The sequence below is a fragment of the Rhea americana genome, unplaced genomic scaffold, assembly GCF_003343005.1.
Source record: "Rhea americana isolate MKP2758 unplaced genomic scaffold, rheAme1 scaffold_21, whole genome shotgun sequence".
Lineage (NCBI taxonomy): Eukaryota > Metazoa > Chordata > Aves > Rheiformes > Rheidae > Rhea > Rhea americana.
The window spans coordinates 6,332,965-6,360,878 of NW_028186258.1; the positions used below are offsets into that span (position 1 = coordinate 6,332,965).

At 38.5% G+C, this 27,914-nt stretch overlaps 1 protein-coding gene across 2 annotated transcripts; it reads left to right on the forward strand.

The window, feature by feature from the left end:
- GNA13 (G protein subunit alpha 13) lies at positions 1 to 27,914 on the forward strand. Of its 2 annotated transcripts, XM_085304726.1 has the most exons (5): positions 1 to 383; positions 2,067 to 2,293; positions 7,512 to 7,592; positions 22,016 to 22,066; positions 27,030 to 27,914. In XM_085304726.1, exons 1-5 carry the CDS (start codon positions 101 to 103, stop codon positions 27,600 to 27,602), a joined length of 1,215 nt encoding a protein of 404 aa, XP_085160852.1. In that variant the 5' UTR covers positions 1 to 100; the 3' UTR covers positions 27,603 to 27,914. The 2 variants fall into 2 exon arrangements, with proteins under 2 accessions (XP_085160852.1, XP_085160853.1); XM_085304727.1 differs by lacking the exon at positions 7,512 to 7,592 and having other exon boundaries at positions 3 to 383.

Below are 27,914 nucleotides of genomic sequence, written 5' to 3' on the forward strand. Positions count from 1 at the left end.
CGGGGCGGCGGCGGCGGCCGCGCATGCGCGCGCGCGCAGAGAGCGGGCTGCTGCGGGCCGCGCCGGGCGGCCGCTCCCCTCGCTGGCAGTGCTCGCTAAGATGGCGGACTTCCTGCCGTCGCGCTCCGTGCTGTCGGGCTGCTTTCCCGGCTGCCTGCTCACCAGCGGCGAGGCCGAGCAGCAGCGCAAGTCCAAGGAGATCGACAAGTGCCTCAACCGCGAGAAGACCTACGTGAAGCGCCTCGTCAAGATCCTGCTGCTGGGCGCSGGCGAGAGCGGCAAGTCCACCTTCCTCAAGCAGATGCGGATCATCCACGGGCAGGACTGGGACCGGGCGGCCCGCGAGGAGTTCCGCGCCACCATCTACAGCAACGTGATCAAGGGTGCGTGAGGGCGGCGGGGCCGCGAGCCGGGGCAGGGGGCAGGAGGAGGCGGCGGTGAGGCGAAAGAGGAGGGGGTTTGTGTGGGGCCGGGGAGGAGGGGGGTTGTGTGGGGCCGGGCAGGGTGTGTGGGGCCGGGGGAGGGGGGGTTGTGTGGGGCCGGGGAAGGGGGGTGTGCGCGGCCCGGGTGCGGGCGGCGGCGAGGCCTGGCCTCGGCGTTTCCTGGCGGCGGGCGGGGAGAGCGCGCACCTGGGCGCTGGGATCGCCGCGCATGGCCGGGGAGCGGGCCCCTGCCTTCCCCGCTGTCATCCTCCCTTGCCCTCTCCTCTCCCTCCCCACCCCACCGCTGCCTTCGCTCCTCTGACTTCCCGAGTCGCGMTCTGCCGTGTAGCTGGATAAGGAAGGCCTTAGCGAAGTCTCTCAAAAGAGCGAAGTCGCTGTAAGACCTCGACCCCCTTCTTGAGGGGGTGGCGTGGGTATTTTCTCTCCTAAACTCAACCGTTTTAGAAAACTAAGCCTGATAAGACTATAAAACAACATGGCAGTAGAAATGATGGGCAGGTATGTTGACCTTATTGTAGTTTATTAATAAAGTCAGGTAACTTTTACTCTGTGGAAGCCTAGAACTTTGCAAGAACTGCAAATCTTCTTTTGTAGCTACTTTCCTGCAATCACTGGTTTTGACATATGGAAAAATTATGGAAAGACAATGAATCTTGAAAAGATGGTACTGAAGGTATTGAACAAGCATGTTGTTATAGAGCCAGTTGTTAGTGCGTCTCAATTCCTTATGCCTCTCCCATGCCTTCACGGTTGCTTATTCTTTCTTCTCGAGTTTTCTTTTTATTCTTTTTCACCATCATTAAATCTAGTACCAGAATTTATTTCCTTGTATTTGCATATTTGCATTATCAGCATTGGCACAGATTTGTTTTGTTTTGCCTTTTTTTTTTTGGGAAGTCTTATGTAAAATAGGTTTAAAATGTTCAGCTTCTACTAGAGAATGTGTATTATAGCAAGGGAAAAAAAGAGAGAGAGTCTTTAGCATAAAATTCCTTCAGCACTTTTTTTACAGCTTATGCGCTGAAAAAAAATTGGATGTTGTGATTTTAGTCAGTGTTGCCTGCGTATCTCTAAAAACATTAGTAGCAGTGGCTGCTCTCTACAAGTAGATATAAGTATATACCAAGTTCATTAGAATACAAGGATTAGAAAACCCTAAAATAAGACATCAGATAGCTTAATATATTATAAAACGAGCTTTTAAACATGCTTAATTTGTCTCATATTCCTCCTAGGCAAATGTAACAGCCAGAAATGATTTTGGAGATCAGAAAAAATGTGTAAATATCTGTAGAAAAGTTTTATTGGTAGCACAGATTGAGGATTTACTCACTAAAAGAAGCACTTCTGCAAGAGTTGTACTATGTATATCATATGCATGATCTGAGCTGTGTTTTTTTTTTTGATAGCAAATACCTATCTTAAAAATAGATGCTACTTAAAAATTTAATGCTTTGAGTCAATTTTGCAGAAATTTCTCTATTTCTTACTGTGTGGTTAGTCCTGTTGAACTTCAGCTGCACACAGAGTAAGTGCGTTGTTCAAGTCTGTAAAGACTTGTAGGCTAGTGAAATAGTAGATGCTGAGAAATTCTAATTGTGGTGCTCTTTCATGTTGTTAAAGGTGTGAGAGTCCTCGTAGATGCCAGAGAGAAACTTCATATTCCTTGGGGAGATCCTGCCAACCAGAGTAATGGAGACACGATGATGGCTTTTGATACGCGGTCAGTCGCAGTGGTGCAAGGAATGGTGGAGACGGCAGTTTTTTTACAGTACCTTCCAGCCATCAGAGCCTTGTGGGCAGATAGTGGTATCCAGCATGCATATGACAGGCGCAGAGAATTCCAGCTGGTAAGATTTGTATTTTAATGTTTTGAGTTGTGTGTGTGATGTCTTGTTCCTATATTGCTTTTCACTGAAACACTGATAAAGCAGCCTCCTTATGGATGTTAAGTGTATTTGAATGGTAGAGTGTTACACTATAATATTGTAAACAGATGTGTTTAACTCCTTTTTTCTGTTTTTAAACCAAGAATAGTAAAGAGCTTCTGACACAGTTTTCCTCATTTCGTATGTGAAAGAACTGAGAGTTTTTAGTTCTTGTAGTAAAGGTAGGAATGGAAGATCAGAATCTGTGCAGTGTTTTTACCAAATACCCTTTGTTAGATAGCATATTGGCATTAAAAAATGGTTTGCAATAAAGAAAGGTTTAATACTATTGTGATTTTAAGAAAAGATATGCATGGGTTAATTAGAAGAATTTAAAAACCACTCCCTTCTCAATTCCAATTTGAACTATCTTGCAAGCATTCCCTGTGTATACTTCCTGTTTAAATTTAAACGTGTATGTTAATTCTCATGTAATGAGATTTTTGTTATACTGAAGTTTTCAGCTGAAGATGGAATAAATACTGTTCAGTGGTGGATTTGGAAAGAAAAAGGAAACATGTTTTGACTCTTGAGCTGGAGGTTAAACCATCCCGTCACTCAATTTCTATGTTAATGCTGCAAAAGGAGAGGAAGACTATATTACACTTGCTGTTTATTAATTTGTAGACTTGCACAGTAAAATGCCAATTTAAGAGCTTTTTAGGGATGGGACAGTTTGAGAACCTTAAAAAAGACTAAATCTGATGTTCTGTTCTTGCAGAACTATTAAACCTAAGTGGCTTTATGTTTTAATGTCTTAAAAATAACCTTTATACTAGCGTGAATCTAAACAAAAGGTGATGGTGTCTCCTATTGAGCTATTATGAACAAGTGTGTAATCATACACTGACTTAAATAGGTTGTGTAAATACTCGTTATAAATATGTATTGGCCTAATCCTGGAATGTCTTCTAGAGAATGTAGAAYGGGCAAGTGCTCAAGTAGCCTATCAACTGCCCAGCCTAGTTCTGTGCTGTGTAAATAAGTTTCCAGTGAGACCTGTGGCTCTTTATATTAGTGTGCGTCTCCAACGAGACCTGTGGCTTTTTCTGTTAGACAGTACAGTTGGATGTTAAAGAAATTGTATTAAAACAGAGTTTTGCCTTCAAAATGATCATAAAGGAGTAACTGTTCTACTAAATTCAAGATCTTCCTCTGGTGCAGATGTGAATCTTATTGATGTAATTACTGTGATGGGATAATATATTTTAAAATCTGTTAAATAAAATTGTCTTTTATTAAGCATGTTTAGTGACTGCAGGCTGAATAGCTCTCTTTTCCTTTGCTGCTTCTGTCATTTTGAGTCTCTGACCAGTAGGTTCTTTCCATAACTGAAGCATGTGCAGAGTTTCACTTTGAGTAGGATTTGAGGTATATGTGTTCTTCTGAAATCTGCCAGAAAAAGATTGCTTTCTTTTAGCAGTCCCCAAATCTGTACTATCTTCTCTGTGAAGCTATGTCTGTATCRCATTATGCTTTAGGTTGACCTTGAGAGTATTTTTAAAAGAGCTCTTAATAGTTAACTTATTTATAAAATTGAATAGTATGACAGTACTTAACTGCTTTATTTATACTTCTATTGCTTTATTTCCTATTTTTTTTCAAAATTCTAGCCCAAGATATTCATGCCAAGTTGTAAACTTTTCTTTTTTTTTAATAAAAGGGGGGGGGAGGGGAAGTTGAATGATGTCATTGTATCGAGTGCAGTCAGTGTGATCAGTGCTAGTCAAGCGTGAAGTCTTGGTTGCTACCTCAGTAAGCCTCCAGTTTAAGTTATGGTAGAGCTCAATGTGGACGAGGGAATAGTGGAACGCTCTGAAAGAGTATATGTTTTTGCTGTATCTGCTGACAGGCTTTGTGAAAATGTGTTCTGAGAACTTAAGTTGTGTAAGAACTGTAGTATAATATGAAGGAAGATACAAATCTRTTAAGAAGGGAGGTACAGGCGTATCCAAGTCAGTAGGAGGGAGAATGGGGGAATTGAAAGAGAAATCGACAGTTTGGTAGTGTTGGGTGTTGACTCTTGACATAAAGATTAAAGATTAAAAATTGTTAGTGTTGTAAAATGTGGAGGATAGGAAAATACTTTTCTACTTCTAATTCAACTGCATGTGGCAAAAAAATGAAAGGGAGGTATCAGTGGTAGAATAATAAAGTGAGTAGGAAAAAAGGAAGAGTAGAGGAAAGAAGCACRTAGTATTGGGACTGAGCATGGTAGAAGAGTATTGTTTGACTGTATCTGATCTAACTTATTTTCAGACTATCTAGTGGGTTTAACTTTTTTTTTTCCTTCAGCTGAGTTTGACATTGCACTGAAACTTGGCTCATTAAGAGGGCTGGGAAAGTACCATTTATAATGGGAATAGGACGTTTTGGGACAAAGGTAGGAGTGAGTAAATGAAGAACATAGCAGTGACAGATAAGAAAGCATCAAAACTTATCTTACAGTAGTAGAGGAGAGGAAACAAGCATGTGCAGTTCTAAGCTGTTTGTAGTTTAAACAGATAGCAAGTATAGAGAGAGCGAGACTGAGATTAAAGTTCCCATTCATATATAATAAGAATGTAAATTCAGAGGTGCATGTGTAAGTGCATTTTTAAGAGATTATTGAGCTGTTCTTGCTTTTTTCCCCTTCTTCTGTTTTCCTCCATCATCTTTCACTCATAACGGCAGAAACGATACCAGGAGCCTAAAGAAACAATGCAGTCTTTTTATAGCAATATAATGGGGAAACCCAAAACTTAGTTCTATCTTAATGGAATTAGAAATCAGCATTTCCATGCCTTGTTYGCTAGACTGTCCTTCCTCTTTTTGTTAATTTAACTGGTCATGGAGATAGCCGATTTCTTCTACTTCCCTAAGTATTAAAAAAAGCCTTCTGGCCAGTAACCCAATAATTTTTAAGTAAATTCATTAGTTTACACCTTTATATTGCTTTGAAACTGGAAAGAGCTAATTACAGCTTAATACAGTATATGGCACTTCAGTATTTTTTTGTTAATGTTATCCCTCAAATTTATTATAAAACAGTTGTTCAAGTGATAATTCAACTAACATTGTTAACTCTGGATTTCGAGTTTTTTTTTTCTTCATTGCTTAGTCAGTTCCTGTAAGTTATATTAGCATTCTAGTTATTCTTCAAGCTTCATCTCCATTGAGCTGTTCTGTGGCGTCTGGTCAGGTCAGTAGCATGCATTAATTGTAGAAGTAGTCTGTATCACCTTAACACTCTGTCAGATAATTAACATGTCACATTTCCCACTCTAATCTTCTGTAATGACTTGGATAAACAAAGCCATTTTCTTGATTCCGTACTATACATACCAACGGTTTATTTCAACACAACAGCAAGTCAGTATTGCAGTGAATCGGAAGGTTGATGCTTGAACGCTGGAGTGAAATTTGTATTGCTTTATATGGAGGAGTRGGAAGGAAACGTACATTTAAATGAGTGAGAAGGAAAGCAGGAATACTTCTATAAATTGTGAAGAATATCTAATGATTTAACTGGAGTTTTCCTAGCTCTTATGTTTGTTCTTGTGAAATATTAATTTAACAGGATCGTAAAGGTTTACTGTTAYTGTTGAGATTGCTTTGAGGCACTGGTGGTTGAGAAAGTGTCTAGTGCTAGAGCTGCATGTGTAGTAATGCTGAGGAAGGTTTTTCKGTGTAAGAGTACTTTTGTATGCGGCCACTCACATCAGTATGTTACCTTTGAATTTGCTCCTCGAATGCTAGAGAAGCACTTTTGAAATCATATCTTAAGAGTCTCTGGTGTCCTCAACAATGAACAAGTGGAGTGAGAGCTAAATTGTTCAGATGCACCATAAACTTTGAGTATATTAAAGGATTATTCTTGGTAAAGGTAATTTTGATGTGATTTAAGATGTTTGCCACCAGCATTTGTTGGTCTTCAGATAGACACTTACCCTTCTTGTGAATTACACTAATTGCTTTTTTTATGCCTTGAGCCTTCAGTATATGGAGATAGGGATGACACTATCATTGGTCATTGTACTCTGTCAGCATTTGCATAGAACTGCTGTTAAAGTAGATATGAAGTACAGTAAGGATGATTGGATATACGTTTACCTCTGGATCCTGTTTACTTTTGTGGCATGTTTGCAAGTGCTAGATCAGATTATAGAAGACAGGAAAAGGCGTGTTCAACTTGAAATTCTACTGTTAGTTTTGCCGCAGTTTCTCTGTAGCATTTTCTGTTGTAGAGTAGCACTTTTTGAGAATGTTGTTCAGTTTACTGTAAAATTTTATTTTATCTTTTATTCTTGTTGAGCTTTTCTGGGTTCTCTTTCTGAATATTGATGAGGCTATTGTACATAAGAGAACACTAAATCACTACTACTACTGGAAAGAAGCAACCCTCAAATGGCCACTGCAAAGGGTCAGCAAAATTTACTATTCTTTCAGGTCCAGAGGTAACAGTTCCTTGGAATGTGCCTGACTATGCCATAGTGATCCCAAGAAGGTAGATGATTTGAAGCCAAACTAGGCTGCCAGATGTTAATGTCATCTTCTTTCTGAAGTGTGGATGCCCGTATTATGAAACAGCTGCAAGGTCAATATTCAGCCTCTCTGTCTGAAGTCAACATAGAACCTGAAAAAATATCGAGTCTCTTATCTGTGATTCATTAAGGGTATCAACCTTTATCAACCGCATTTGTGACACTGAACTTCAAGAGCCTTTCAGCAGCTTGTGGCCTCTGGAATGTTAGTATTCCTTTCAGTAGTCATCTTCTGTAATGCTCCCAGAACTACTGATTTGTGGGGTAAAGATGTATTCCCTCCTCCCTTTCCCAGACCTCCTGTTACTTCTGGGACTGGGTGTTTAGTTCTGCTTGACATGTATATTGAGGCATACATAAGTGCATAAACTCTCGGTAAAAAATTTCTTAGATGGTTGTAAGAATCTTCTTCGTTAAGGACATGAGATCTAATCACCCGATATTTCTGTAAATGCATACATTTTCTGTCTGGGCATGTATTCATTTAATTTCTGAATTGCTGCATTTAACTACAACGTTGTGATTACACTGATTATTTCTTAAATTTCTGTGTAAAATAACTACTACTGCTTTGTATGTAAGTATGAATTATTTTCTCCTCTTTCCCCGGCTAATAGGTGTACCAAACATCAAATGATGGGATGGCACGGTACAGTGAGCATGACTTGTTTAAAGAAAAAAAAAATCACCTTGGAAAGGTTAGAGCACCATTTGCCATCTCTTGGTTTTACTTTAAGTGAAAGTGATTTATCCAGGATTGTTGCTGTAACTGGAAGGAAGAATGCCCTACAAATTTCTGTTTGCAAATGGRTCTTTAAGATCTTTAAAAAAGGCTTGGAGTTCTTGAATTTACTGGTTTTCTTTCCTCATAGGCAAGATTATGTTGACTTTAAATTCATATTAATAAGGCTATTAATAGACATTAACACTAGACTTAAACAACAAGGAGGCTTGAGTTTCCTTTTTCTTGGTTTGTGGCCAGAAAACTTTCAATGTGTATACTAGTGCTTTGGTAATGGTGATTTACCACAATACTCTAATTGATCTAGATTATCCTCAAATGAACCATTATACTAACTTAATGCTAAGTTTTAACACTAATTTAACACTAAGTGCTGATTTTTGAATTTTCCAGATTGTGATTTGATTTTTCTATGTCAGTGTCTGAGTTACTGTCTGGGATTGCCTTCTTCCCCTTTCCAGTGTTGTTCTCTTCCAGCCTGTTAACTTTTCTTTTTAGCTGTAAAATACTGAAGTGTTTTGGAGAACATTGGTCTAGTGTTGCCCATTGTAGTATAAGCTGGTCTATTTTCCCTGAAGAACATCGTCCCTTCCTCCTCCCCTCATACCTCCCTCCCCAAAACGTGCAGAAAATAGATTCACCTTTACCCCCGGTAGTTTACCTTGCAGGTTTAAAAGCAAATTTGATACAACCTTTGTCTCTGCTCACAAAATGGAGTGCTGACTGTGGTTGTTAGACTGCATCTTGACCTGGATGAGGGGACAGAGTGCCTCCTCAGCAAGTTTGCTGATGGTACCAAGCTGGGAGGAGTGGCCGATACACCTGAGAGCTGTGCTGCCGTTCAGGGAGACCTGGACAGGCTGGAGAGTTGAGCGGAAGGGGGCCTCATGAGGTTCAACAAGGGCAAGTGCGGAGTCCTGCGCCTAGGGAAAAATAACCCCAGGCACCAGTCCAAGCTGGGGGCTGACCTTCTGGAGAGCAGCTCTGCAGAGAAGGACCTGGGAGTGCTGGTGGATGACAAGTTGACCATGAGCCAGCAATGTGCCCTTGTGGCCAGGAAGGCCAGTGGTATCCTGGGGTGCATTAGGAAGAGTGTTGCCAGCAGGTCAAGGGATGTGATCCTGCCCCTCTACTCAGCCCTGATGAGGCCTCATCTCGAGTACTGGGTCCAGTTCTGGGTTCCCCAGTACAAGAGAGACATGGAGCTACTGGAGAGAGTCCAGCGTACGGCTACAAGGATGATCAGAGGGCTGGAGCACCTGCCCTACGAGGAACAGCTGCGAGAGCTGGGCCTCTTCAGCCTGGGGAAGAGGAGACTGAGGGGGGATATTATCAGTGTGTACAAGTACCTGAAGGGAGGGTGTCAAGGGGGACGGGGCCAAACTCTTTTCAGTTGCCCCATGTGACAGGACAAGAGGCAGTGGGCAGAAACTGAAGCACAGGAAGTTCCGCCTGAATGTGAGGGGGAATTTCTTCACTATGAGAGTGATGGAGCACTGGAAGAGGTTGCCCAGAGAGGTGGTGGAGTCTCCTTCTCTGGAGATCTTCAAGGCCYGCCTGGATGCAACCCTATCTAACATGCTGTAGGTGACCCTGCTGAGCAGGGAGGTTGGGCTAGATGATCTCCAGAGGTCCCTTCCAACCKTACTGATTCTGTAATCTTGACAATGTATTTGGTGCAGTGGATATAACAACTGCTCCAATGGAGTATCTTTTTCTATTGTTACTAGCTTTAAGTGCAGATGTGGCTCTAGACTGAGGGGTCTTTATATGGACGCTGTCTTGATGTGGACATGTTATTCCCACATGTGCATGCCAAATAGAAGCACATTGAGTTGTCTTCTGACTGAGAACACTAGCAACTTTTTGAAGGATTGTGAGATATATTTAGCTTGTACAAACATAACTTGTCCATGTAAAAGCTCTGAGGATGGAACTCTTAATTCRAACTTGTTCCAAATATCTTTATGGAGAACCACTTCCTTTAAAATACTGATTCACAATATAATGCGGGAGCAGAGCACTGAGTTCTTACCCACATTTTGTCTTGAAGAAGCTATGTAGTGTTGATCAGCATGTGCCTTAGTTTCCTTAAATGTTTTATTGCAGAAGACTAAAAGGTGATATCATACTTCTTCCAAAAATCTGGTTTCTGTACCTATGTGAGCCTTACTAAAAGGAACAGTACAATTAAAATATAAGTGCCCTTTTGAATGTGCTGTGCATGTCTGCAGCTCCTAAAGAGCTCAGTCAGAGGAAGAGACTTTCTCAGCCTTTCACACCTCTTGAACTGACTGTAGTTCATAGTGAGCCTGTTCTTGTGATTTTTTTCTTAATTGGTGCAAATAGGTTAGATAAGCTTTTTTTTGCCTTTTGCTGCTTACAATGTAACATGAGATCTTGGTACAAAAAGCTGATTTCCTTATTGGGTGCTAGCCTGCAAGATGCTACATGTTAATACCTGTAGCACTGTCTCTTACATTGTTTCGCACAGTTAAAATGTAGCAATGGCTAGGACTTGTTCTCTGTCTGTCTAGAAATGACTTACTAAATATAAGCCCAATCTACACTACAAAGTTCTAGTATTCATAGCTGTCAGCAAATCTCCATGCTGGTAAAACACGTGGTATGAATGCAGCTGTGATGTTCCATCTATACAGGTGAAATTAATTTTGCACCTCAGGCAAAGAATATGGAATGTTCTCTTTCATATGCAAATAATGGCGTCCTTTAGGATTAAGGTGGAGTGCTAGGGGCAGTGTTGATTTGTGCTGTTGTTCCTTAATTTAAACCTACTGTAACAGGATTTCAGCCTTAGAGGCTGGTTAAGTTTGCTCTCACGGAGGACATATTCCACTCAAATTGTATTTGGATGGCTGTGTTTTGGCAGTTACTGGCGTGAACTTCAGCTTGTGATGAATGCTATTTAAAACGTTCTGTGTTCATGCTATAGTTCTTATACAGAACCAGCAAAAGTGGTAGGAAGCTTTAGCTTGTGGTAGCTCAGGAAGTTGCCAAAGAAAATGTGCGAAAACATAACTACAGCTGACTACTAAACAAGAAGAGCAATAGAATAGCTGTACTTGTTTTATATATAGTGAGAAGTCAGTTGCACTTTATTCTATTAGTGTTGTGCTTACTAGCACTCTTTAAGTACTTGAATTTACCGTAAATCAGTCCAGAAATAAAGAAGGTGCAGAGCTTGCCCTTTTGTCAGAACAGAACTTATATCACAGGCAGTGCTATGGAATCTGGTTGACATCGAATGTGTTATGGTACTTTGCATTACTCTGGAACACAAAGCTTTGTCCTATAGTATGTTAAAGGTGAATAAATGGGTCTTAGAAGACAGCGTTAGTCCACTCAGCAACACCAGTCAACAAATGTACTCAATCCAAAGAAAAATGCTTAAATAATAAAAAGGCTGACAGTTTATCCATGTTCTCTACAAACAAAATTGTTTCCTAGGGTAAATTTAAATGGTGACTAAGGAAAATGCTTATAAWCATATATAGAGAGGCTATGTTAGCTGCTGGAATACTGGGATTATTCAAGACCTGATCTTCTTCACTTGCATGTCTGCATTAATGATAAACATTAGAACCAATGCATGGAAAAGCTAAGGAATTTTAAATGTAGAAAAAACCCAGAGTTCTTTGTCACCACAGCTTAGGTTGTCAGGCTAAAATTACTGGAAGAGACAGTGTGCCACCTTCCACAGTGCTTATTGTACCATGTATCATACTGTCATGATCATTCATGTCTTAAATATTTTTCCAGGATTTATAATAGTCTCCTTTGTTAAAATAACTGGATCGTCATGTGCCTGTGTAGAGACTTATCCAAAGAACTGAAGAGACCTCCCCTTTTTTTGTGAAAGATGCATACAAGAAAGTATAATCACACAGTCACACATAAGTTTCTGTGTCTTTATCCTTTGTTTAATGATGCCAGATAAATCATTTTAAACAAACTGACTGGAGTCTCAGCAGACCACCTAGAAGCACTTCTCACTGGACACATGACATTTTGATCATCTGTGAGTGACCAAATAGAAAAGGATGCAGAAATTCCAAACAAGGAAATGCAGTGCACTGGCATCTGCAGTAATCTGAGGTATTCTACAGGGGTTTGCAGGGTGAGCTACTAAATATTTTACATGTAGATTGTGTTTGGACCTTTGACTGTTTTCAGTAGGAAACAGTTATACAGTTACCCCTATAGAATTTCTTATTAGAAATTAAGCTACAAGTGATGTGAAGTGTTTGCTTCCTCTTGGATTTTGGTTCTTTTCAGAGCGTGTTCTGGACTCAAGTTACTGTTAYGTTCAGTGCCTTAGACACAGCTTCTACAACTTCTTAAAGAAACAAACACTCATCTAACAATGCATGCAGATCTTCCACAAGACTTAGTGATTTTATCATTGAATCTCATCAGATAGCTTGTAACAAGAGACGATATTTTAGTATATCACAAATATTTAGTTCTGCTGGTTTAGCACTGTTTGCAAACAGAAATAGCAGAATTTAACTGAAATGGATTCTGCTAATTGAGTCAGTGACTTAGAGGAAGGAACTAAAAAGCATTTGGTCATCTGGATTTCTCATGAGCCTAAAATGGGAACCAAATGCATGTTATAAAACAGAATCCTAGGGATATTTCACTGTGTGCACATTGGTATCTAGTTGTAGGCTTCTACTTTAGAAAGGCTGTGGTTTAGTTTACAAAATATATAATAGGCTTTTCAAGTGTCTTAAAATTCAATTCAACAAATTGTAGTACTGATAAGTTTTTACATGCCAAATATTTGTCATGTTTTTAGGAGCCTTTGCCAGTCTTGTACAACTTGGAAGCAAGTAAAATTCTAAATGATGGATGGCAGATTTGCAGACTCACTGCTGCTTCAGTGTTAAATTAAATGCAGTTTAAGTTGCAAACATATGAAGTCATGGAGCCAGTGGGTCAGTGCACTGAAAGAAGAGCAAATGTTTACAGTCTGGTTTCAGTCTGTTTTGTGTGCAAAACATCTGAAGTTTATATAGATGCTTCTCAGAGTGTAAATAGTAATTGGGAGGTGGCTGTTTCATTTTGGTCAGTGCATGTTTTCATATGATTTCTGCTAGGTCTCTGTATGTGCTATGACCTGAAATCGATGAAATTTTGAAAATCTTTTGCAAAGTACCATTCAGTGTCTTTCCTAAAGTAAACTATCTGGAAGAGGGATTTGGGGATAAATTCTTGTGAGGGAGAGAAGGGGGAGGGGGAATAAACCTTTGAAGCAAAACTGTAGCTGATCTTCTGGACGGCATATCCTAACTTGCTTTCATTGATTATTTTCTACTGAGGTTTTGACAAATAGAAGCATCTTCTCTAGATGTTCTGGCTTTGCGGAATGTGTCCTGTATGTCAATTATTGTATTTAACCTGGCTTTGATCTCTGAAGGAGGCTGTAGCATACTTCAGGGTCTGCTTCATACTTTAGAACAGTGATCTTAAGGCTCTATGTCACTTCAGTATAAATGCTGTGTATTTCTAGAATTTTTAATTTGGATGGGGGATTGTCTCAGGAGCAATAGTTTCCTGGATTTTGCTTCTGAATTATACAAGCAGCATATCACTTTGTACAACCCAGAACCACTTAGAGCTTCTTAAAATTCTCATTTTCTAAAGGAATAGGATGCATTCTGATTTCAGGTAGTCTTTCAGAGTTGGTTGGAAATAGGATAACTGGGTGTCTTGCATGGAAGAAGCTGTAGTTTTGTATGGTTTAATAGCAAGCCATTCCTGACCTTGCCTAAAAGCTGTTTTGAATTTGCATGTTTTTGAGCAAGTTTTGGTTAGGGCATGGCAACAGAGGAGTATTCTAGCTAAAGAAAAATACTGGATTGTTTGCTTCTTAGAAAAGTAGTTCTGAACTGGAACAATTTTCTCTGTAGCCTGTTAGTGTGTAGGTTAAGTTCTGCTTAGTACTAGATAGTGTCCTTATTGGGTTATTTGGGATCATGGAATCATAGAATGGTAAGGTTGGAAGGGACCTCTGGAAATCATCTAGTCCAGCCCTCAGCGTAGACCATACAGGGATTGAAGCCACAACCTTGGCATTAGCAGCACCATGCTCTGACCAACTGAGCTAAACCTGCCCCGGGATAGCTTGTTAAGTCTGAAATCATGGAAATGMTTTACTAATTGGAGCAAATTTGTTAAGCAATTTGAAGGCTAGTACAAAACTGAGTTTAGCACATGCTGGAGAAAAAATTGATGCTAGAGCTTTATTTGGGGTGTTTAGTATTAGAATCACTTGCATGTAGCTTGACCGAGTCGCCTTTCCATTCGCAGCTGTTTGGGTATGGCAGATGTAGCAGATGCTCCTGGGTATCCAGCAGCTTCTGGATGATGTTAGGTAGTGCCAGTCGGCATGCTCTGTGCWCCTTCCTTTGTTCTCTACAATTTGAGAATTATGGGTTAATTGGATTACACAGTCAATAGGGGATAATAGATTAAAGGGATATTATTGGGTTAAAAACCCTTCTTAAACTCCTTCACCTTTTACTGTTAACACTCTTATGCAAGATAAAAATATCAGTCATGAAATAAACTTGGTGCAACTCCTCCTTTTCTTGTTTTTTTTCTTTTGTTTTTTGYAGTTTCATGGTATTGAGAGCCCTCCACCAAACAGGGTTCAGCTACTCAGAATCCAAATTCTATTCTGCTACTAAAAGGCTTTTGTAATAGATTACTTTTTTGAATCAAGACTTCACCCCTTCTTTTTTAGGAGAGATACTCAGTTTGTCTGACTGAATACAAGAAAGATTTCTCTTCTACACTGTGTGATGAAGCTCTGATTGCTCTGAAAAAGGCCAAAGACAACTAGAGCTGCGCACAGGAAGTGCTGAAAAGAGGAAATAGGATAGTGTTTTGAGCAGAGGTAGGATGCGTTGTGACGCATTTGTGACATGTACTGGGGGAGAATAACCTTATTTTGTACTCCTTTGTAAACAAATGTAGTCTGTAACTGAAAACCTCTAGTCTTACTAAAAAAGTGACTGTGATTAATCCCTATGTCCTTTAGTTTAAGCCTTATTTGCCCATTTTTGAAGGTAAAACTTATCAAAGARTTGAGCTGGAGAGAAGTAAAGTAGGAGATCCTTAAACATCTGATCTTGGCATAAGATGTCTGCACTCTAGCTCTCTTAAGGCTGTAGTTCCATTAATGTTTCCGTTGACCATGGTGCCATTTTAGAGCAATTTGCCCTTCTCCTTAGGGAAGGGAGAGGGAAGGATTAGTTTTAATGCAGAACAATTCACTGATCTGATTGTGCCACATGGCAGCAGTAAGGCTTGCATTGATGTGAATGAGGACGGCTGTGTTCTGGTGGGGGTGTCAGTTCATGTTGTTTTTAACGTAACTTTGGCCATAATTAACTCTTGGAAAGAAACATATTTCATTTCTCTAAGAAATATGTTTTGTATTAGAACACCTTCAAATATTTTGACCCAGACTTGCAGTTTGGTAAGTAAAGGATACTGTTGTTTACATTGACACTCTTCCCTAGACACTATAGCACCCTTTTTTAAAAGGAGTTAGTGTATATTCTTACTGTAAACATTGCTAAGAAAATCACTGCTTAAATCAAGAACTGTATCAAGTGTTAGAGCAGAGGAGTGGCAACTGGGAAGCTAACTGAGTCGAGCCCCCCCTCCCAGCAGATACCACACAAGTTGTTGACCTTTTATTAGAAAATAGGAAAAGTATTTGGGTTTTTTGTTTTGCTTTTAAAGTCAATTCCTTAAGCAAGTTAGAGCTATGAATGGATAAAAGTTTTGTCCTTTTCTGTTGACTGGGGCATGTTTGCAAGAGAAATCCTGATTGGAAAGCACTGGGAGGAGTGACTGGTGAGAAGAATTAATTTGTAGAAACCTGGAAGTTGAGAAGGATTCAAGGTCTTTTTATCTCCAAATCTGAGGGCAGTGAAAGAAACTGAACYAATTTAAGATCTGAATATAAGACTTTGCTCAACTTTTACTGGTCTAACAATCAAGAGAATTTTGGATTTGAGATCAGTACCTAATTTTTGAGGMATAGCATAAATGTAGTCTGAATCATCTGCCTCTTTCATGTAATGCTTTGAACATTACTGTTTTGGGGAGGGCAAAGGGTTCTAGTGCTCTTGACTGTCAATCCACTAAGAAATCTGCTTTGATTTGACTAAAACATCCCTCCATGGTTTACCTCTATGCTTATTACTGAGATTTTGAAGACATCTGGTAAAACTTTGGTAGTAGCGGTGTTGATTCACAGTCAGTTGTGTTCTGAAGCAGCTGTGTGTGTTGGGGGGCTTCAAGAGAATGAAAGTCAGGGATTCTTTATCTTGGATTCTTTAACAAAATCTCCAAATATGTTTTCATCTGGATTAAGCCCCTAATGCCCAAAACTGTACATAACGAAGTTGTGTACCACAAATATTATTATGGTATTGTAGAGATGCAGAATTTTAATGACTCTGGTTATTCCCCTGTCTTTCCCCTTTAGGGCTGCTTTTCCTGTGGCACAGTTGGCTTACCTTGTGTTTCAATCTCGGCATTCATACCAGCCTAAAAACAGATTTCTCATCTGTCCTTGCTCTAAACTAGGCTTTTGAAAGAGCTTAGCTTTAAGAGATGAAATCTTTGCTTTGCTTTTCCCAGAAATTTGGGTAATGTCAGGAAGAGAAAATATTTAGTGGTTTCTGTAATTCTAATCTACATTTACCAAGTTGTATCTCTTATTTTCTTTAAATATCTGATTTATTCATTCAGATACTTAAGTCTTGTCACCTCTGTTCTGCTGAATTTGCAGCCAGACTTAGATGGTTTGATAAATTGTACATTTCTTTATTTAAAACTTAAGATGACTAAATGTTTATTTAATATTTTTTTCTCTTTAGTTATTGCTATTGGCAGAAAAGTGTACTGTATATATTCCCTTAAAAGAGCTTAAAAAAACCAATTTGACTATGTTAAAGGTTTCAACAAATCATATTCTGATTACTGACAGTGTTTTCATGGAAACCAAATAAATTGGTGCCACTTCCTGAGTTTAAAAGACATGTTCCTCTGTGTATTTCACCTAGTCTTTTTTTTCTTTCCCCAAAGTATTTTTGCGGTTACTTTGCTTTGGGCACTAACTAGCAATATTTTAGACAGTAATCTTTCTTTATGATGAGTTATGTTTGTTTTAAAAAAAATCTATTGGACTTCAGAAGCCCACATATGGGCTGTTATAATGCACTGCTGCCTTATAGGTAAATGACCAACACAAGCTGTAATTTTGTATTTGTAAAAATACATTACATAAACTTCAAGATATTTTATTATGCAGGCATGAGCTAGACAAGTAAAAATAAATGCAGTGTTGTAGGGGAAGCTGTTGTTGTAATGTCTAAGTACTTTGATAAGACTGTGATTTAGATGTGTTTTCTTGTAACTTGTAAATGAATTGTATGTTCATAATAAAATAACTTGGCTTGACTTTATTCAGTAGGGTTCCCAAGACTCCAGGAGGCACACGAGCTGTTTTGATTCAAACCTTTCTGAAAATGGAATACTTGACAGTTACAAATAAAGTTATTTAACAGTCAACTTCCTGTGGTTTACATGCATTTCTGAATCAGGAGGAGGTTGAAGGGCCACAGCTGAGACGTATATGTTCCATTTAAACAAAAAAGTGCATCTTCTACAAGCAATCAAAGTGATTTCTTAAAGTCTAAGATAATATGGCTTATTTTAATTGTRTAATAAAGGTGCAAAAGCACAATCTTTTAACACTGTAAGGTCTTTGAGGCTAGCATGCAAGTCATTCATTTTACTGCTTTGGTTTACGTTCAAGAAATACCTTTATTGCAGTGCTTATTGCTTCAAGTGTCTGTATGTCAATGTGCATACCAGAAACGTATTTAAGCCTATGTTTTATTTATCATTGATATTGGCATCTTTGAACCTATGCCTTAATTTCAATACAAGGAAATGGGCAGTGGACAAGTTCAATGGTGTGATCTGTGTAGTGTAATAAACAAATTATTGTTAACCTTAAACCACACTTCAGAGGTTTGCAGTTCAGAACTGCTCGACTGTAGAAATGTCTTTAAAAAATTCACCTGCATTAAAAGGTGGGGGGGGGGGAGGAAGCATTCACCTGCAGCTAGGTTTAAGACCTCCATATAACCTGACTAGAAGCATGCTACGTTACATAGTATGTGATCTTTTGTGAATGTGTTAGCAGCTTTATGTTAAAGGGGCCATCATGTATCAGTAGCTTTATCTCTTTATATTTAGCTTGAATGAGCTTTTGGGTATCTGTCTGAGAATAGTTGATTCTTTACTCTGTGCAAGTAGATCTCAAAAATAATTGTAAATAGTATATGTGTGTTTTCCCTACTGATGACTTAAATAAAAGCCTTATAACCTTTTTAACCATAAAAGTAAAATTGTAAATCTGGTCTTTCTGGCTCTGACTTGTTCAGGGACCTCTTGGTAGAAGAGACACTCAAGTTCAGCTTATCACCATATGTATGTATTTAACTAGATCTTTAATTGATTTCTTTTGTCATGTGTGCTCACATGGGTCTGAACACTAAACAGGAATTTATTGCAGAACCAGTGAACTGTTTAACAGCTGCAGATCTGCAGTTTTTCAAGCTCCTATCATATTTGTCATTGGTATGGCTCCGTTGTGGCACAGTGGGAATACTAGCGCAGATTTCTGCTGCGTTGTTACAGTAAGGCACAGCCAGCAGTGATTAGTGCAGCAGGATAGGGAAACCCAGTTTCATTTTTCTAAACCAAATAACTTACAATTAGTTTAAAGGGAAATACTATAATTTCAACAGACAACTGTCTGTTGAATGCAACTGAATACTCTGATTTATAAAATGTGGGATCTAATTCTATATCTAATATCATGAAAAAGTAGGCTAACATAAAAACAATACTGTCTTTGATTTAGCAGGTTTTTTGTCATCCAGGACTGCAAACAGATCATCCTCTTACTATGTTTTAACAACTGCTGGAATTTAATGTTCTCCCTGATGGTATGAAGTGTTTGATTTGATATTTCCGTGTCTGTCTCGTGTGCCCATGATATTATGTGATACCTTTAAAAAGGATCAGAAGTCTTGCTTGACTGTTTTGTAACGGTGCCTTTTTGAAGCTGATTTAAAATGGGTCAAAACTCTTTGGTTTTGCAGCCGTATGTTCTGATAACGATCTGTTGCTCACAGTAGTTTACAATTCAAGAGTGTGCCTGTAGTTAGCTATGCTTAGCCTGCTAACATTGAAATGTCCAGGTCAGATGGAAAATTACCTCTGGTCAAGTCATTGGCTTGTAGCTGTATAATGTAGAGGAATGCCTGGAGTAAGAAGGAAAAAGATGAGTTTGAAGCTCTTGCAAATTCTCGGTGMATGCAAGTTGAAAAAGTCAGTAATTGAACAACCTCTATTCTTAAAGATAACGTTAGGTTGAGTCATGTTGACAAGCACTTGCTTGGTGTGTCGTATCAGTTGTCTGAGTGGATTTTGATAAAGGAATCACCCAGTGAATAAATTGAAGATGTGAGGAGGAAAACTGGTACATCACTACTTTATGAGCTGTATTATGTATGTAAGTGAGTGCCTTTATAGCTTAACTCATTTTCAGTTGCAAAGTACCCACAGTCATACTTGCCTGCTGTGTGAGACTTTATACATGACAGCCTAAAAGCTTTAGCMGTCTTCTCAGTGTGTTTTTTGACTACTAGTTTGCTTTTGGATGTGTGGCTGTAGYGTTAGTGTTGCTGTAGGCTGATGTGATGTATTCTACATTTGTGTTTGCAGGAAATCCCCTCTTTTGGGAAGCTGTTTCTGGTGTCATTTTGTGACCTTTACAGGGTGTGGTGTATTTGTGTGCTAGCACAGCTCAATTTAGTGCAGTAGCAGTAAGCTCCCAGGATTTAAAGGAGAGGCAGTAACTTGTGCGTTCCAGCACTGCAGGGTTAATGCCGCTTTACAGAGTGCGTGCGGTGCTTTACAGAGTAATGCAGACATTACTATAAGTAGTATAAAAAGAGCTGGCTAAGATTAAGATACATACATATAAACATACTTACAGGCTCTGAGGCCCAGATATTTTAGAATAAATATATACAGCTGATGAGTCTGGAATTTGGCTAATTTTTGCAAAATGCTATGTTTTTGTCAGCTCCTACTAGAATCTAAAGAAGAAATTAAGTCTAACCTTAAACATTATTTTGTCTTTAGCTGAATGCAATGGTTTTAGGATCAGATTTCAGGCCTCCTAAAACAGATTTCTTCTGTTAGGAAGCTTGAAGCAAAAGTGCTTCTGATAAATATGTGCATCAAAATTTTGTGTCTTTTTTTTTTCTGTATACTGGAAATGCTCTCTTCCTTATACTTTCCTTACAGGAGTGAGATTAGAATGGATTTCTGAAGTACTGAAAAAGATGTAGTCATAAAATACTTAATGCAGTCTTCATGAACAGTTGCTACTGTGCTCCAAGCAAACTTTAAAGTAGTTAGTTATGCTGCTGCAGTTTGTCACCAGAGAAAAAATAGACAATGTTAAGACAAATAGAAGGTAAAATAAGGTAGTAGATCTGTGTTGGACTCTGTCCCTGCAGGTGTGTCAAGCACAAGGCATGTTAGGGACAAGGCATGTTTCAACGAAAGTCTCAGTCTTGCCTAATTAAAGGTTGATGTTCAAATTGTATGCTTAAAGGTTTGGTATCTACTCTCATTGTGTGCCTGTTCTTAGTACCTGCAAAACTTGCAAAGCTACTTGAGTTATGTATCTGCTGGAACCCTTTTTGGACTGTTACTTTACGTAATTTTCCTACTACTGCTTAGACAGCAGAGTTTAATATTAGGAGATTCATAACTCTGAAGAGCTCAAATTTAAGTGAGGGAAAATCCTTATCACGATGCGACTGCTGTCATAGCTCACTGCTCTGACTCGGATATAGTTGCCCGTATTTTATATATTTATGGATTTCTCATCAAGAGAATTTAGCCAGAATTCCTGTTCTTTCATCTGTTGAGTGGGAATGCAGAAGATTTCCTTTCTGTATTTACTATTAAGAAAGTCAGATAAAGCTTGGTAATTAAGAGCTTTTAAAGGGAAGCATGTTTCTGTTTCTACCATGATGCTGAGAATCCTAAAAGGTACTTCCTTCATTTGCAATAAATTAAGTCAGTAATACAGAATCATGTAACATTGTAAACCTCCGTTTTCTGTGGGCATGTTATCTGGAGTAGACGTAAATAGAAGCGTGGGTGCAGCTGCCTCAGCGAGTGCTAGGGAGGCCGCTCGGATCCAGCTGAGTTTGGTAGCTGCGGTGCTGCACTCAGGAATCCAGCTGTGCTGCTCCTGTGGCTTGCACTCATGCAGCGCTGTGCTGGACCGAGTGAGCGGCGCTGAAACCTGCCAAGCCGCTGGTTGCAGCAGTTGTTAACTTGGGTACAGCATCATACTAGTATGGTTGTATTGCTTCTGGACCAATCTGGCTCTAGACCAGGAAGCGCTCTGAGAGATGGTGCAAAAAATCTTAAACTATTGCAACTGAACTCAGGTTCAGCAGCAGCACTATAAAAGTTTCTCTTTCCTTTTATTCCTAGCACACTAATAAGGTTTTGGAGAGTTAACTGAGGTTCAGGCTTTCAAAAACAAACCCTATATTAATTCTGCATTATTGGGATTAAGAACTGTGATAGCTACTTGCCAAATCCAAGCATATATTAGAGGATGAGATACATGCAGTGTTGCAGCATGGAAGGTGATTCATTACCCCCAAAATAAGGGGTTAATGTTCAGCTTGGTTTTTGACAGAAGAGTCTTTTAGAATGCTCTAGCTTCATCTGTTGCAGTTTTCTCTTCTGCTAAACATTTTCTGTGCTCTGGTGCAGCACCTGTAGAAGTGGGATCTTTTGGCAATGAAGTTATAAACAAGCTGATCTCTAGTGATTAGTCTCTATCTGAATGCTTGTATGTGCAGATTCTTCAAATGGCTAGAAGAGTTGAATGTACTTTTTCATAGTGAAGGTGTCTGACTCTGTGGGTGCTTCATGGGCAGTCCATGTACATAACACTATACAGTTTATAATAGTTAAATTCTTCCTAAGTTTAGAATTGCGAAATAAATGTGACTGCCTGTGCCTTTAAAGCCTGACTATATACCAGCCTAAAAATAAAAAATCAGTTGTATTCTTAGGATTACTGATTTTTTTTTAAAAAAGATGATTAAAGCTTGCAACAATTATATTTAGATTTAGATAAATTAACTGGACTTCCTAATATAAACAATTAGGATCAAGTGTGCCACTTATTTAAAAACTGTTTGCTTTGTTTTTTAGGGGGAATCTGTAAAATACTTCTTGGACAACTTGGATAAACTTGGAGAACAAGTAAGTTTTTTTTTTTGTTTGTTTGTTTTTTGGTTTGGTTATTTTTAGTTGTGAATTTTGAAATTGTCTTTGTGATCATTGGGTTTTGAACAGATGAACTGTAAATAGTGGCTGTTCTACTAGCTTTATCTTCAGTAACTTTGCCTGTGTCATTATCTCAGTGGTTTGTCACTGACATGTCACAAACACAAGGCAAAGCAAAGGCCAAGAGGCTGTCTGCAAATACAACTCCTATGGAAATTAAGCAAAAAAAAAAAAAAAAAAAAAAAAAATTACAAATGCTTGTCCAGTCAGAAGATTGTTAAAGTACTGCTTATCTCCCTGCTTATGGTACCAAATTTAACTCATGCATGTTTTTACAAGAATCTGTCATTCTGCCTTAAGAGTCAGGTCAGGCTGGATTTTTGGAATTTATATCATGTTTTGACTGAAGATTTTGATCTTGGAATATAATCTGATGTAATAGTTATATTAGTCCAGATTAGGTGCAACCAGACAGAGCTGTCATGATCAACAGAATTGAAAAGAGTAGTAGTAGCTGACTGTGTGCGTATAGACATTGTGTGGTAAGTATGTAGCAAAACTCACTGCAAAGCTCCCTTTAATATTAAGATAAAGACAAATAAAATGCTCATTCTTGCTTGTACAGTTATCTGTGTGATAGGGTTTTTGAAGCAGTCGTTCTGTAGCATCAATATATAAAACTGTTTGTTGATCAACCTGGATCAGTAATCCAGATCTAATTGATTTTTTCAAAGATGCCTGCTTTTGTTGGTTTTTTTTTTAATACCCAATTAAAATCAATAAATTGAATCAATAATACAAGTCAGTGGTACCTTTATGCAATATCTACTTTAAAATAAACAAACCTAGTGGAGAATAGAATATTTTCTCTAGAAAAAGTTAAAACTTCTGTAGAATCCTTTTTGATAGAAATGTTGCTTACTACTTGCATGATGTTGTATGTTGATACTCATTAGTTTTATTGCAGAAATAGCCTGTGAAAAAGTGCTTTTAAAATGGGAAGCTAACTTGAATGTCACGAGGAGGCAATTTGTCCATGGACATTTCCAGCTGGTGGTTAAAAAAAGGATGTGGGAATCCAAACTGCTTCAGTTGAATGCTGTTACAACTTACTTAATTTTTTATCTGTTAAAGTGAAAAATGAAATTAATTTTGAGCCAGTCTATTCTTTGAACAGTCAGTGTTTCTAAAGTAGAGCACTGGCGATCGTCTTGTAGGATGCATACAATTTCCAGGTGCTTTGCTTGAATTCCGATACTTACTTTGCCTTTGAATTTTGGTTGATCTTGGGTTGTCTGAGATAGCATGAGAAGCATGGTTAGCACTTCAATGAATTAACTGAATTTGCTGCTAATGGTGGATTTCTCATAGCTACTTCTTTTGAAGACATTTATGAACATATAAGTATAGACTTTTGCAGCTTTTCTTTCGAAGTTCTCGATCAGAAAGATTGACTCATTCTTTACTTAATGCATGAGACCAGACAGTCACTAGTTTGTTCAAAATACCAAAGATCTGCTCTTCTGTTGGATCAATGAGTTGGGAATTATACCACTTTCGGTTTAAAGTTGGACTAGAAGCTGTTGAGATGCAGAGGCTTCTTCAAGATCTGCCATCATAGAAAATGTTGAGTATTTGGTGGAGAAAGTGCTGCATAAATTTGTTTTGTTACTGAGAGTGAAAGATCTGATAGGTTCTTCTGGCTTATTCTTATATACATGCAAGACTTGTCTAATGTGCTAATATAAGTCTTTTACTGTTCTTATCTGAACAGTTCTTATATGAGTGGGCTGGCCTGCAGCTGGATTGCTTGTAAACAGATAGACCTCTGATTCACCTGTCTGTTGCTGAAAGGGAGCTGATTGTAGCAGTGTTTAGGGAAGAGAAGTTACTGGCCAGGCAGCTGACAGAGCTACTGATAACCAAAGGTTGCCTATTTGAAGAAAAGTGTCTGTAATGAATTTGGGGAAGGAGACTATTAAGGAAAGAAAACAAAAGTAGAGGGAAAATTCAAGTCCTGTGTTAAGAGTCAGTGTCAACATGTGTCCTTGGGAAGAGCGGATGATTACAGGCAAATGGGGCTGCATGGAAAAGCAAACCCGAAAGGTAAAAAAAGAAAGCAGTGAACTTGGAAGATTGGGGAAAGTGTCAAAGAAGAGAGTGGGTTTAGGAGTGCTTGCAGGAAAAAGGCAGAGTGACAGTAGGAAAGTGTTAAAAAGACTTTGAAAATGCTACCAAGTGCTGGCCCGAGAAAATACTAGCCTAATGCTGAAGATTTCACTTAAAGAATTGCATTAGCAGTAAAAATGGAAAAAGGGTCTAATTCAGAATTGTTATCGAAGCAAGCTGTCAGTGTCCCAGAATCTGTGCATGGGAGAGATGAGAGTGAAGTCATCCTTCAAGAAATCTCCTAGTATTTTAATGCACTTTTTAGGAGTTGTATTTAATCTCCTGTAGTCAAATGATGGCTCTATACCAAGTACTTCACTTCCAGTGCACTCATTGCAGACTGTTGCATCAAAGAAGCCATTATCTGGGATAAAACATGGTAGGTCATCTGTGCATGTAGACTTTCACAGCCCTTGAAAGGGTTTTATTTGTGGCTGAAAGCATGGAAAGAATTTTAAATGAGTAATAATGCTCAAGAGTGAGTTTGTCAGGAATTCTAGGTTAGGCTCCTTGTCTTTGAAAGCTTTACTGAGTAATGGTCAGGGCCAACTCCTAAATGAATTTACTTTATGCTCATTTCAGTATTGAAAGAATATATGACTTAACCTCTTATCTTTTTTCTTTCTTTCTTTTTTTTTTTTTAACTTTAAGAACTCTTGAGTTCTCCGAAGGTGTGGTTTTTTTTCCTGATAACTTCTCTGAGATGAACTTCTGAATAAAAAAAACACATTCCTGTTTGAAAGATGAAATAAGGATTTAACTTGTTACATTCTCTTTCTTAAATGTTAACATTCAGATTTATCCAAAATTCCTTCTCATGTACTCAGTGCCACTTGATACAGTCATTTCTTTATTAACTTCAATTAACTTCAAATCCTCCTTTTCTAACAATATTTGCTAAAAAAGACACAAGTTAAATGTAATAAATAGAAAAGTCTTATTACCTTTAGAAGTTGCTGCTTTTCATCAGTAAAAAGGATAGAAGCTGCTTAGTTTGAAGAGGATTTGGTATTACTTCAGTAGTTCAACTCTTCTGTGGATTTAGGTGGTGCAGGTTATGCATATGTACTACTACTATAGCAAGAAGTGCAGGGTGGGGAGTCTGTGCTTCAGAGAGCTGCATTGTAGTTGCATGCCATGGTAAAATCAGTGCCTTAATCTTGGGCAACTTGAATAAAGAGGCCAGAAGTTCAGACAAAAAGGTCCCTCTTTAGCTAGTTTCACTTTCAAACTTGCATAATAAAATAAAAGGATCCTTTAAGATCTGGAGATCTGGATCATTATACTTACCTCTGATTTTTTTTATTGKTTTTTTTAATGGTGATGGATCAAAGTTTGCCAGCTCCATTAAGTTTATGTGTGCTTTAACCTTCTAGTTTTCTACCTGCAGAAACACGATGTGATGCACTATTTGAATTCCCATGTAGTTTTCCCCCATTCTCCCCCCCCCCCCCCCCCCGCCATCCCAAGCTTATTAGTTGAATCAGTCTTTTCTGGACCATGATCTTACAGGTTGTTATAAAAAATCTTCAAGTTCAATAACTCACTGTCAAAGGAAAATCTTCAGCAGTAGATCATTTGCTGAGAAGAGACTTAAATTCTAACTCTGAAACTTAAACCACCCTCTCTGATGATGTCAGAAATGCTAGAAAAATGTAAGAAAGTTTCATAACAGGTGAACAACAAAGCTGTAAATCTCAGCTCAAGCTGTCTGTTACAGATGCACTTTTTAAATAGCAGAAGAACCTGGACCAGATGAGGAAGTGTAATTCTTAGAATGAAGAAATCCCCAATTTGAGTCTTGAATTCTATGCCATCAAAAACTGATAAGAATGCCTGTTCCTACGAGCATCTACATTTCTTTGAAGATAGCTGTTCATATAAGGACTACAGAAACTTTTTTAATTGCATGTTTTATTATGAGGGGAAAAGCATGTTGCATAAATTCAGGAACAGCTGTCTCGGGCACCCTCCTAGATGGCACTGCTGGAAAAAGGCTACTGTTCTCAGCTGTCTGCTTCTTCCTCTGATCTACTAACAGCATAGTTTGTTGTGGACAAAATCACACTGGCAGGTAGCATACAGCTAAATAGAAGTCACTTTTTTGACGGATACAGCTCTTTCAAAAAAGGAAAGCTACACATGGCACAAACACAGCAAGTTGGTTAGGTTTGGCTCTTCTGGTGTGATTAACATGGTCAATTAAAAATGATTCACTCAGCAGAACTCATGTTACTATTTTTTTTGAGTCAGTTGCACAATATACGTGTGAATGTGGGAAGAATTGAGTGCCCATATTCAGAATGGGATACTACATTGGTTATTGATTTCAGGAACCTAACTGTTTGAGACCCCATTTGCTGTATTCCTGTGTTGGCAACTAGTGTGTTTTCCAGCTTTGTGGGAAGAGGATAATGAAGCATAAAGTAACTCAGAGTGAGGGAAGCTGCCATAAAGAATTGATGGTACACCTTTTGGTGTTGTTTATGGATGCTTGTCATATGGCAAACAGAAAGCCAGAGTTCTCTAGAATAAATGTTTTGATTTAATACTGTGTGTTTCCTGCTTTGGACTCTAGATTTTTCAGAATACCTCATTGTTAAAATACAAATATGCATGCATGTGTATATTTATTCCAAGCTTCATGCTGTTCCTTTGCAAACTTTTCTCTAGCTTGCAAGTTGGATGTGAACACTGTGCCCATGACTTATATCTTAATCAGAAAACTCTGCTTTATTTTTATTGATTTTCTTTAAATTTTATTTTTTAGGATTATCTTCCATCACAGCAAGATATTCTGCTGGCACGAAGACCTACAAAAGGGATTCATGAGTACAATTTTGAAATAAAAAATGTTCCTTTCAAAATGGTTGATGTAGGTGGCCAAAGGTCAGAACGGAAACGATGGTTTGAATGCTTCGACAGTGTCACATCAATACTCTTCCTTGTTTCCTCAAGTGAATTTGACCAAGTGCTTATGGAGGATCGGCAAACAAATCGCCTTACAGAGTCTCTGAACATTTTTGAAACAATAGTCAATAACCGGGTTTTCAGCAACGTCTCCATCATTCTCTTCTTAAATAAGACAGACTTGCTTGAGGAAAAAGTACAAAAAGTGAGCATCAAAGACTATTTTCCAGAGTTCGAAGGGGATCCCCACTGCTTAACAGATGTCCAAAAATTCCTAGTGGATTGTTTTCGTACCAAACGCCGGGACCAGCAGCAGAAGCCCCTCTACCACCACTTCACCACTGCTATTAACACAGAAAATATCCGGCTAGTTTTCCGTGATGTCAAGGATACTATCCTTCATGATAACCTCAAGCAGCTTATGCTACAGTGATGTGCAAAAAGACATTTTTATTTGAATAACTTTGTGTTGTTTTTAACTAGAAGTTTACAGCAGGAGTAGAGAAATCCAGATCCTGTCAGACTTCTTGATATCTGGCTAAAAGCTGCTGCTGAACACATTTTTGCCAACTTCTGCCAAAATTCAGGCTTAATCTCTTCCAGTGTAGCTTCAAGTTGACTCAAGTTGTTGTTTTATAGCAGACCTGTGTCTAAGTTACCTGTAAAGTGATTAAATTTGATATTTTAAGAACATGTATGCTAAAAAAAAAAAAAAAAAAAAAAACACACACACCAAACTAGAAAA